The sequence below is a fragment of the Orycteropus afer genome, unplaced genomic scaffold (genome assembly GCF_000298275.1).
Source record: "Orycteropus afer afer isolate SDZICR_OR568_19922 unplaced genomic scaffold, OryAfe1.0 scaffold00292, whole genome shotgun sequence".
NCBI lineage: Eukaryota > Metazoa > Chordata > Mammalia > Tubulidentata > Orycteropodidae > Orycteropus > Orycteropus afer.
The window spans coordinates 1,025,486-1,037,685 of record NW_006921879.1 but is presented as its reverse complement, the minus strand read 5'-3'; the positions used below and the strand labels follow the sequence as shown (position 1 = coordinate 1,037,685).

The following is a 12,200-nucleotide window of genomic DNA, read 5'->3' as shown; positions in this document are numbered from 1 at the left end:
GTGGGATTAGAGAAGGTCAGAACATGTGGCCTCCTTGCCGTTTGTGCACTCTCTATTCCTCCATCTTGCTGGAAGTCCTTTGGGATCTCTTTAGCTGATTGCCTATGATACATCACATTCTGGTTTAATGTTTATTAAATAATAAAACTTTTCGAGGAGCTATGGTGGCATAGTGCCTAAGGCATTTTATTGCTAACCAGAAGACTGGTGGTTCAAACCCAACAGCCACTACTTGGAAGGCAGATTGGGCAATCTACTTCCATAGTGATACTGCCTCGGAAACCCAAGGAGGGGTCGCTATGAGTTGGGTCTGACTGGAGGGCACATAACAACAACAACAAAACTTTTCTTTCTTTTCTATTTTTTTTTTGAGAAGTGTTTTAGATTGGGAGTAGATTTTGCTTTTAATAGCTTTTCCCCAACCCTTGCCCAGCTCTTCAGGTACAGAGCAGATTTTTGACTGAGGCAGACCTCATTCAGAGCATGGATGGATATTCTGATAATTCTCACACCAAAAGTATCAAAGTTACCTGCCCAGCAAAAACAGGTCTCTTTCTAGGAGGGAATTCTACTATTAAGAAATATAGTGCTCAGTGTATTTTTCTTTTCTCCAAAAAGCACTCTGGGTCTTGGTTTATCTTTAGTTCCTCTACTCAACTTTGATTTACAGTATGAGTAGTCACTGTGGGTAAGAACTCACTTACTCTCAACACTTCAGGAATGTGATGGAGGGTAGGCAGGAAGTCACCAGAACTGGGGGACCAAAACCAAAACCAAACCCACTGCCATCAAGTCGGATCCGATTCATAGCGACCCCTCTCTGGGTTTCGGAGGCGGTATCACTATGAAAGTAGATTGCCCAACATTCCTTCCGAGGAGTGGCTGGTGGGTTTGAACCACCAGCCTTCTGGTTAGCAGTCAAATGCCTTAGGCACTACGCCACCAGGGCTGGGAGAGGTCACTGTAAAAGCTTCTCTTCCTATTCCAGGCCCTCTCTGCCTCCTTCTCCAGACACAGGAAGCTTGCTTGCTGGGAGTAGCTGAACCCCTCACCCATCTACCCAGTAGATGTGCTGTTGGGAGACAGGGAATTCTTCCCAGGGTGCCCCAGGACTCCTGGAGAGAGAAAGGGAGTGCCCTCTCCTGGGTTCACTTGATGTGCCTCTTGTTAACCTCTGAGGCTACCTGGTGAAAATGAGCCCAAAAGTGATAACAAAGGCTTTGTTGCAATTTGAGAAGTCTGGATGCCAGCAGTCTTAGTGCCTTTCTCTGCTGTTCCTTGTGAATCAGTAGACAGATAAGACTCAAGTGATAAGAAAGTCACCTACAAGCAAAGACACTTTTCCCAGTAGTGCTGAGAAGGGAGTGGCTTGATTGATTCCCTACCCCTTCCTCACTCAGTCTGTTTCTGCGTGGACCAAACCCAGGCCACTCCTCCCATCCTTTATTTCTTGGACGCCAAGCCACTTTGTAACCTGTATAAGGTCCACAACCTGGGGACAAGTGGCAGCAGAAGCTAGCCATCTGCTTTCTCCTGGAAACCAAGGTAAGCTCTCCAAAAGGTGTTCTCAGAATCTGCTGCTGCTCAGAGTTTGCAGAGGAGGAAGCTAGGGAGAAGCTAGCAAAGGGAAAGTTTGGGCCAGGTAAACATCACTCGGGGTAGAGCTGGGGTAGGGGATGGAAAATTTAGGAGCACTTTGACTGCAGAGAACCCATGGACTGGAGAAGGGGGAGCCTGCAAGTTAGGGGAGGGGAGCACATCTCTTTGGAATACAGTGGAAACCCTTTATGAGTGCCTGTGTCAGGCAGTAGGCTGAGAGGTTCCCTTGTGGTCGAGGAGAAGGCTCTCTGGACCATGATCCTAGATGTCATGGTGGTACCTCAGGGATACACTTTTACTCATAATTTATTCAAAATGATCTTCTAGTGAGCCACTTCAGGATCTCTGGTGGTGTAGTGCCTAAGGCATTTGACTGCTAACCAGAAGGCTGACAGTTCAAACCCACCAGCCCCTCTTTGGGAGGAAAATTGGGCAATCTACTTCTGTAGAGATACCATCTCGGAAACCCAAGGAGGAGTCGCTATGAGTCAAATTGACTCGACAGCAGTGAGTTTGTTTTCTTGGTTTTTTAATGAGCCACTTGAGCCTGGGTTGTTGTTGTTGTTGTTATGTGCCGTCGAGTCAAACCTGACTCATAGCGACCCCTCCTTGGTTTCCGAGGCAGTATCACTACGGAAGTAGGATTGCCCAACCTTCTTTCCGAGGAGTGGCTGGTGGGTTTGAACCGCCAGCCATCTGGTTAGCAGGCAAGTGTCTTAGCCACTATGCTACCAGAGGTACAACTGTTTATTTTTCAAGTGTATTTTAGATTAAAAAAAAAAAAAAAACTAGACAGGACGACAGGACTAGAATCTAGACAGTACTGCCAGGATTTTATGTCACTCCCTAAATTTCTGTTAGTACTGTGGGAGCTCTGGTAGCGTAGTGCATAAAGCACTTGACTGCTAACCAGAAGGCTGGCAGTTCAAACCCACCAGCCACTCCTTGGAAGGAAGATGGGGCAATCAACTTCTGTAGTGATACTGCCTCGGACACCCAAGGAGGGGTCCCTGTGAGTCGGGTCCCACTCGACAGCACATAACAACAACAACAGCAACAATCCTTTGGCAGCAGATGCCAAATCTGTCTTCTGAGCTGCCTGTGGGTGAGTTGGAACCACCACTTTTCTACTAGTAATTGGACACTTAACTATTTGTACCACCCAGGAGCTCTTTTTCTAGCTAGGAGGAATAAAATTCTCTTGAAGAGGGGTATGTGTGAGTGTCTCTTTCCTTGGAAAATCTCTCAGGAAGAAGGATGATCTGAAAGAGAAATTGTAAGCCAAGGAAGCCACACAGGTAGGAGTTGGGGTTCTTTCTAAGAGGATGCTTTTCTGTCTTTCTCCATTTCCTGGGCAGGCTCTGCCAGGTGTGGAGGACACCATGGCTGTGAAGAAGTCCTTCATCCTGTTCCCACTGCTAGCCCTGCTGCTGCTGGTGCTGGGTTGGGCCCAGCCTTCCCTGGGCAAGGAGTCCCCAGCCATGAAGTTCCAGCGGCAACACATGGATTCAGACAGCTTACCCAGTAGCTCCAGCTACTGCAACCAAATGATGAGGCGCCGGAATATGACAGAGGGATGGTGCAAGCCAGTGAACACCTTTGTGCATGAGTCCCTGGTGGATGTCCAGGCCATCTGCCACCAGAAGAGTGTCACCTGCAAGAACAAGCAGCCCAACTGCCACCAGAGCAATTCAAGCATGCATATCACAGACTGCCGCCTGACAAGCGGCTCCAAGTATCCCAACTGTGCATACCAGACCAGCAATATGATGAGATATATCATTGTGGCCTGTGAGGGGAACCCATATGTACCTGTCCATTTTGATGCTTCTGTGGAGGTCTCCTCCTGAAGCCAGAGCACAGATGCCCCCCCCCCTCTTGATTTGGACAGCTGGCTCACAATACATACATGAATCTGTCTTGTCTCTCAGTGGTTTTTGAGGTTAGGTGCGGGTTGTGAGATGAGTCCCAAATGTTAACCCCTTCACTACTTCTCTTAATAAAACAGTTGCAACCACTTGGATTCTTGAAACTGTTCCCATCCAGGCCCTGTTTCTGTGATTGCTTTCCTATAAGGGGAACTGAGAAATTAACTGAATCTGGTCAGCAGCTGTGAGGTGTGAAGTCACTTTGCCGAAAGTACTTTTTGCCTTTGTTTTCTGTTCTTTTGAACCATAGTAACACCCAAGGCTAATGAATGGAGGGTGACTAGACTAAGAGGCACTGCCTGGGGACTTGATGCTAACTAAGAATCATGTAGCATTATGTAATAGATCATGGCCATGTGGGGAGGCCAATAAGAGCCCTTAACCCTAAGGTTCAGATGAAGCTTCCTAGTTGGTGACAACGCGTGAGAGAGGGTAGTGTATCCCTCTTTATAACACGGAAGATTTTCAGACCTCATCCTGTATATCTCTTTGCTTGTATCCTTTTTGGTTGTAATAAAGTTGTAGCCATAAGTATGGTAAACTCTGTGGCATTATAAGAGTCTTTCTAAGGAATTAACAAAGCCACAGGGGCAGTGAGAGCCTGGAGGGGCTGTGTCTGCCTATTTGTTGTTGTTGGGTTTCCAAGGCAGTATCACTATGGAAGTAGATTGCCTATTTAGCAGTCTGAAAAGGTGGTTCTTATAATCTCTAAGCACTAAGCTAGCTCTGAGTGCTAGGATCAAAGAAATGCCATATAGGCAGCTGGTCTGAAAGATGTCCATTTGACTTGTGAGCTCTGACCCAGCTCTGGGTGGCTAGAGTCAGAGAGAGTGCCCTGTGAGCAACTGGTGACAAGGGTGGAGAAGTGGGGAGGTGAGGATTGGATCCATTTCCACATTTGGGGTGCTGGATTCATGCTAGTCCCTACCACTCAGTTAGCAATGAGGGTGAAATTTGCCCACTCTGCCCCTTGTTTAGGGCAGCAGTAAATGAAATAATTAACTCCTCTAACTTGGTTTTTAATGATCTAATTCCTTCTCTTGTGGATTCCTTAATTCCAAGCACAAAGCTGATCAATGTAGATGTTTTAGATAACCATATGCCATGGCCAAGGCTCTGGCACAAAGGGAAAGACAACATGACCTCAGGAAGATTCTGCTCAGGTTCTGGGTGGGAAGGTAGAATCTATGAAATTATCATCCTAAATTTCCATTTTCCTTTTTTTTTTTTTTTTTTTGAGAAAGCTAGTACTGAAGGGACCCTTAACAAGACAGATTGATATAGTAGCTTCAACAATGGGCTCAAGCATAGCAACAATTGTGAACATGGCGCAGGACCAGGCCGTATTTCGTTCTGTTGTGCATATGGTTGCTATGAGTCAGAAATGGCTCAATGGCACCTAACAACAGCATTACTAAATCAAAGAGCTCTGGTGGCCCAGTAGTTAAAGCATTCAACTGCTAACCAAAGGGTTGGTAGTTGAAACCCACCAGCCTCTCCACAGGAGAATGATGAGGCAATTTTCTTCCATAAAGATTTACAGCCTTGGAAACCATTATGGAGGAGTTCTCTGTTATATAGGGTCACTATGAGGAGGAATCAACCCGATGGCAGTGGATTTGGTTTTTGGATTTTTTTTTTTTTAAATTTCTGAGTCAGAAAAATGGGCACATTGGCTTTATTACTTGGAATGTTGGAACCATACATTTTAGAGCTAGAAGAGACTTTAGAGAATTGAGAGATAGCAAGTAGGTTTCAGCTTGTATGTCAACTCTGATTAATTGGCAGGCTGCCTAGAATGTTATAAAAAAAAATTTCTAAGTAGTGATGAGATTGATCAGTAGCCTCTACTGAAGGCACAAGAGGGAAAAGGGTAGGTGTGCCATATGTGTGCCATCTTTGAATCCCCATCTTACTCAGAAAGGTTGAGAGACTTGCTCATGGCCTGCTGGTATCTTATTGCACAAGTGGGACTAAATCTCATGTTTCTTGAATTCCCAATCATTGTTCTTTCTGCTAGTAGAGTCTAGCTTTGAGAAAAAAAAATGGCCCAGTCTCCCTCCATCAAATGCTGTGGAACTGTGGCTCTCTTGCTGAGCTTGTTGGCATGCTCTTTCTTAGAGGTTCCCAGGATACTTGGCCTATGGCTCAGTTCTAGGCTATCCCTCATTAAAGATAGATTCAGGATGGACTCAGGGCTTCAGTCATCACTTAGTCATTTCATTTGATCATAGTTGCATCTGCTTCTAGATAAGGTCACAGAATTAGAGAAAGGCTCTCCTTCCAACTGGTTTGACCAGTTCTGTCATTGTGAGTCTGGGTGGTGCAGTGGTTAAGCGCTTGGCTGCTAACCAAAAGGTTGACAGTTTGAACCCACTAGCTGCTCTGCAGGAGAAAGATGTGGCAATCTGTTTCCACAAAGATTCAAACAAAAAACCCAAACCCATTGCTGTGAAGTAGAATTCCAACTCAGTTATCCTATAGAACAGAGTAGAACTGCTCCATAGAATTTCCAAGACTATAAAAATTTATGAAAGCAGACTACCACATCTCCCACAGAGTGGCTGATGGGTTGATCTCTCAGTTAGCAACCAAGCACTTAACCACTCCTTTCCGTAAAAAATTACAGCCTTTAAGTTTTTTCATGAAATGCTAGGGTTGTTGTTGTTATCTGCCATTGAGTCGGACTCCACTCATAGCCATCCCTCCTTGGTTTCTGAGGCAGTATCACTACAGAAGTAGATTGCCAAACCTTCCTTCCAAGGAGTGGCTAGTGCATTTGAATTGCCAGCCTTGTGGTTGGCAGTTAAGTGCCTTAGGCACTAAGCTACCAGAGCTCCTAAATGCTGGGATAGGTGTTCTTATTCCCTACCCCTGCACTAAAAGCCATTTAGAGCAGCATACCCCTTTATCTCACAGTGTCTGGGTCAGGGGTCCAGGCACTGTGGAGCTGCTCAGGGTAGCCAGGCTGCAAAAAAAAAAAAAAAAAAAGCCTTGGAAAATTTATAGGGCAGTTCTATTCTGTCCTATGGGATCACTATGAGTCAGAATTGACTCAAAGATAATGGGTGATTTTTTTTTTTTTTAATTGTGATTTGGGTGAAAGTTTACAGAGCAAATTAGTTTTCCATTTAACAATTCATACACATTTTTATTCATGACATTGATTGTAATCCCCACAATGTAACAGCACTCTTCCCACTTCCTCTTCCTGTTTACCATTTCTTTTTGTTTCTTTCCTATCCTTTCATGCCTTCTGAGCTTTATTCCTGGGCAAATGCTGTCTTTGGATTTGGTATGATTGATTGTTCTAAGGAGTATGTGCCTCCCTGGTTTTATGTTCATCTTATAGGCCTATCTATTGCTTGGCTGAAAGTTGAGCCAGGGGTAGGGTGGTGAGGTGGGAGGGTAAGTTCATTTCCAGGCTTGAAGGGTATCTAAAGGCCGTAGCCTTGGGGGTTCTACCAATCTCCATCAGAGCAGTAAGCCCAGTATTTTTTTTTTTAATATGATTTTGATTTTTGTTCCACATTTTTCTCTTACTCTATCCAGGACCTCCTGTTGTGATCTATTTCAGAGCAGTTAGTAGTGGTAGCTGGGCACCATCTAATTCTTCTCGTCCCAGGGTCATATAGGCTAGTTTTCACGTGGTCTATTAGTGTTTTAGGCTAATTCTTTCCTTCCATCTTTGATTTTCTTTACTCTTCTTTGCTCCAGATGGGAAGAGACCAATAGTTATTCCTTGGCTGCTCACAAGCTTTTAAGACCCCAGTTATTAATCATCTTTGGTGGGTGATTTTCTTTTGTAAAGTGAAGCTTAAACTTGTGAGCTTCTAGTGGAGGAAAAGGCCTTCAGATGATAGAGGGCCCAGATATCCTTACATTTCTATGGTAATGAGCATCTCAAACCTCACCAGAAAGTGAAGAAGAAAAAAAGGAAACCTTAAGTTCTCAGACTTGTCGCCTTTAGTCAGATTTTTCTTACTGCTGTCCCCAGATCCAGAGCTCCTAACTGTCCCTCCTGCTAGTGCTAAGTGAGCATTTTAGTGGTGCTTTTAAGAAAGCTGCCTTGGAGATTTGCTGCATCCATATATGCAGCCATTCACCAGCTCTGGCTTCTGGCTTCCACATCTTCCCAGGTGTAGGACAGCTAAGCCTCTATCCGGGGAATAAAATAATAGGTAAAGATGGATAGTCCAGGTGTAGACCATGCATAGCCAGGGAAAGTGTCCTAAATAGGAAGAAATAGGGAGTGGAAAGACTATGTCTTATCCTGGAGAGGATCAGGTACCATCAACAAGAAGCGTAGTCATCTGGGGGCAAATGAGAGGTCTCTGTTCCATAGAACAAATATTTGGAAACTATTGCCACCCCACAAATAAAGGCTTTCCAGGAGAACAGCCCAGGCAGATAAATCTTAATGTTAAGAAACTAAACTGTTAAGATGGTGTCTTAGTTACCCAGTGCTCCTGTAATTCAAACACCACAATTAGATGGCTTCAAACAACAGAAATTTATTTTCTCACAGTTCTGGAGGTTAAAAGCCCAAATCAGTGACTTGACCATGTAGATTCCCTCTGAGACGGTAGTGCTATGTTTCCTTGGCATCCCTTGGCTTATAGCAATCTTCACATGGCATCTCTCTTCCCTCATGTGTCCCTAACCATTCTGGTCTTTTTATAACTCATAAGTAATTAGATTTAGAATCCAGCCCTCAGGTAGACCTAATTAACATGGCAGAGAAAACTCTGTTTCCAAACAGGATTATAGTTACAGGTATAAAAAAACTAGTTGCAGTTGAGTGGATTCCATCTCATGGTGATCCTATGCGTATCAGAATAGAACTATAATCCATAGGGTTTTCAATGGCTGATTTTCAGAAGTAGATCACCAGGCCTTTCTTCCAAGGTGCCTCTGGGTGGATTTGAACCTTCAAACTTTCAGTTAGCATCTGAACACATGAATCATTTGTCCTACTAAGAGACTCCATTTACGGGTATAACTCCCAAAACCAAACTCACTGCCATTGAGTAGATTCTACCTCTTAGTGACGCCCATTGGGTTTCCAAGGCTGTAAATATTTATGGAAGCAGACTGCCCCATCTTCCTTCCATGGAGTGGCTGGTGGGTTTGAACTACTGGCCTTTTGGTTATCAGCCAAGTACTTTAACCACTATACCACCAGAGCTCCTTTATTTACAGGTAGAGAAGCCAGGATTTCAATACATTATTTTTAGGGGACACAATTCAATCTTATGAATCGCTACCTCCTGCTTAAAGACAGAAATGACCATATTCAGTAATTCTTCTAAGAAGGATAGAGTTAATTTTCAAGAATCCTCAAAGCAAATGAGACTTGGGAATTATGCATTCTCAGTGGACAGTAAACATATCTCAGAATCCCAAATCCTTCATACCTCTAGCAGTTTTAAGCGTACTGATGAAAGTTTAGTGTCTTCTATTTTTTCTCTCCTCCCTCTTACCCTTCCCCCTTCCCTCTTCTCATCCTCCTTTCTTCCCTCCCTTTCTCTATTGTGAATATTTCTTTCAGGTAGCCAATAGTCCTCAGCCAAGCAATACCTCACATCAAAATTGATCAGTCATTGTCTTGGTTCTCTAGTGCTTCTATAACAGAAATACCACAAGTGGATGGCTTTAACAAACAGGAATTTACTCTTGTACGGTTTAGAAGGCTAGAAATCCAATTCAGAGTGCCAGCTCTAGGGTCTGGGTGAAGGCCCCTTGACCTTGGGCTTCAGCTCTGCCTCTCATTCCAGGCCCAGGGGAGCTGGAGGCTTCTTGTAACTCATGCAGCTGCTGGCTTCTGAAGCTGACAAACCCAAGGTCAGCATGTAGAATGATACAATCCCACAATAACAGGCACATGGCAAGCCATTGGTTCAAGTCCAGGAACAAATCCAAAATTGGCAGGCAACACACCAGGCCACTGGATAAAGACCTGACCAAATGCAGTGTGTTAGGCTGGGTTCTTTAGAGAAGCAAAACCAGGAAAGCTTATATACACATACAGAGAAAGAGAAATTTATCTTAGGAAAATGGCTCACACACTTATAGAAGCTGGAAAGTGCCAAGTTCTTGGATCAAACATCAAGCTGGAGGCTTTTCCCAACTCACACAGCTGCAGCGGCTGATGAGCTCAAGGTTGGCCGGCAGTATACTGACTGTTGACTCCAACAAATGATGAATCCAAGGTCTCCAGGCCAAATGGTGGATTGTTCACTCACAGACAGTTGTAGGGAGCACAACAGAATCCTGATCCACAGAAGAGTGTCTCTTTCCCAGGATGTCGGGAAAATATTGGAAGCCCGCCATACCCCTAGGGCAGGCACTCAGTTGTTCACAATAGCTTCCACCATAGAGTTGATTACCAGTCTCATCATGGGGAATACTACATCCAGCTGTCCCGCCACTCAACCAGGCCCAGCCAAGTTGACACACAAACTTAACTACTATAATTCCACCCCTTGTCAACTTAGCACCTGTACAGATCTTCAATGGGTGGGATCCATACAGATCTCCTTCACTGGGTGGCTCTAATCCCCTAGTCTCTGAGTGGCCACCTCACCACTTGGCCTAATGGGCCCCATTCCTCTCCCTCTTGGGCATGATAGCCCTGTCCCCTCTCTCTTTGGCAGCAGCTATGACTCCATCCACTGGCCCAAATGAACAAGCAGTCCCACACTCCAGAACCAAGTTAGTGAAGGTCTAACTCTTTGAAACCTAGGGGACTATGGTGATTCTACACCCAGAGGCCATGGCCCTACCCTTTGAGGGTAAGGCAGCTCTGCTTCCTGTTTCCTTGGTCTCTCCACTTCTGCGAATTAATGCCAAAGGCAACCCACTCTGACGCAAATCTTTCTGCCCCAAAAGCACTCAACTTTCTTGCTCTATGGGCTGGCCAACCTGCTACTTCATTTCATGCTGGTCTTTTCTACCAATTAATGCCTGAAGGCAACCCACTCCACCAGGAAACCACCTACCCAATGGCATCCAGCCTTCTCCTCCAACTGTCGCTGTCTCATGCTGGTCTCTCGGCTCTGCCCCTGCTGTCTCTCATGCCATATGCCGGGGTCCCTCTGCCAGGGTCTCAGGTCAAGGACTCACTCCATTCCTGTTTCCACATTTTAGGTATCTGTCAGAGCAGCACCTCACTCTCTCGGTACCGTATTCTGTTCTGGTTACCTAGTGCTGCTCTGACAGGAATATACCACAAATGGATGGCTTGAACAAACAGGAGTTTATTCTCTTACAGTTTGGAGGCTTTAAGTCCGAGTTCAAAGTGCCAGGTTCTAGGGGCTGGGTGAAAGCCCCTCGATCTTGGGCTTCAGCTCTGCCTCTTGCTCTCGGCCCCCTGAAGCTATAGGCATCTCTTCACTCAGGCAACTACTGGCTGCTGAGGATAACAAGCCCAAGGTCGACAAATAAAATGGCACAGTCCCGATGTCCCACAAACCACACAGCAGGACACTAATTCAAGTCCCAAGGTCGATAGAGCATGGCAGACTGCTGAACAATGACACAGCTGCATGCAGGGTTCAAGCATGCCATTAGCTGGAGACCGTTCCCCAAGGGTTTTCCTTATATACAGGAAGCAGACCACATCCCCAAGGCAGCTATTTAGCTGCTCACAGATTCCACCATGGAGTTGATTACCAGTCTCATCATGGGGAATACTACATCTAGCTGCCCAGCCACTCAACCAGGCCCAGCCAAGTTGACACACAAACTTAACTACCACATGTAGGATCCAAACATACAAAAAAAGCTAGAGACCTTTCTTAAAGCTTCTCCTTATATATTGGAAGCAGGCCACACCCCAAAGGCAGCTCCCTTTCCACTGATTAATGTATTACAGGAAATTCCACCATGGAGCTGATTACAATCTTATCATGGGGATAACTACATCCAGCTGTGCAGCCACTCCAAACCAGCCCAGCCAAGTAGACACACAACCTTAACAACCACAGTCATCTAAACCTGAAATGAGTGCCTCAATTAACAGGTTAAATGATAATCACATCAGGTTCTTTCTTTCTGTTTGCTGCTTCAATTAAGATTCACACTTTGCTTTGAATATTCTCTCTAATTATGAAATGACAGAGTGCTCTGAATGTTCATTCTTGCCTCCTTAGTCTGACCCAGACCTCATAGAGCAACCTAAAGGGCTTATGGTGCATCCTTGGGGAAGCTGATTTCAACACTGCTTGAGTGGATCATCATGAATGTGGTACAGCCCCCCATTCAGGATTCATGATGGAGGTCCTAAATGGAAGGAACAGAATGAGAGTAAACCTCCCTAGGGCTAGAGGATACCCTAGGATATTCCTAACAGCATCTCAAAATTGTTTCCCAGGAGCCACTTTCTAGGGGGACCAATTGCATTGTATTTCAGTAAATCATTTTAAATTTACATAATCTATTAATTTCTTTGTGACTTTCAATAAGCATATGTAGGAAGATGTCTTCTCAACTTTTTCCATCCATACTTATCTGTCCCTCCCACTCCTTTACTGTCTTCTTAATTAATTATTGTTGTTGTTGTTGTTATGTGCCGTCAAGTCAGCCCCGACTCATAGCGACCCCTCCTTGGGTTTCCGAGGCAGTATCACTACGGAAGTAGGATTGCCCAACCTTCCTTCCGAGGAGTGGCTG

At 45.0% G+C, this 12,200-nt stretch overlaps 1 protein-coding gene across 1 annotated transcript; it reads left to right on the top strand.

Annotated features, from left to right (window-relative positions):
* Positions 1–2,981: 2,981 nt before the first annotated feature.
* RNASE1 (ribonuclease A family member 1, pancreatic) lies at positions 2,982–3,449 on the top strand. Its single transcript, XM_007951228.2, has one exon. The coding sequence runs from the start codon at positions 2,982–2,984 to the stop codon at positions 3,447–3,449; it is 468 nt and encodes a 155-aa protein (XP_007949419.2).
* Positions 3,450–12,200: the final 8,751 nt, after the last annotated feature.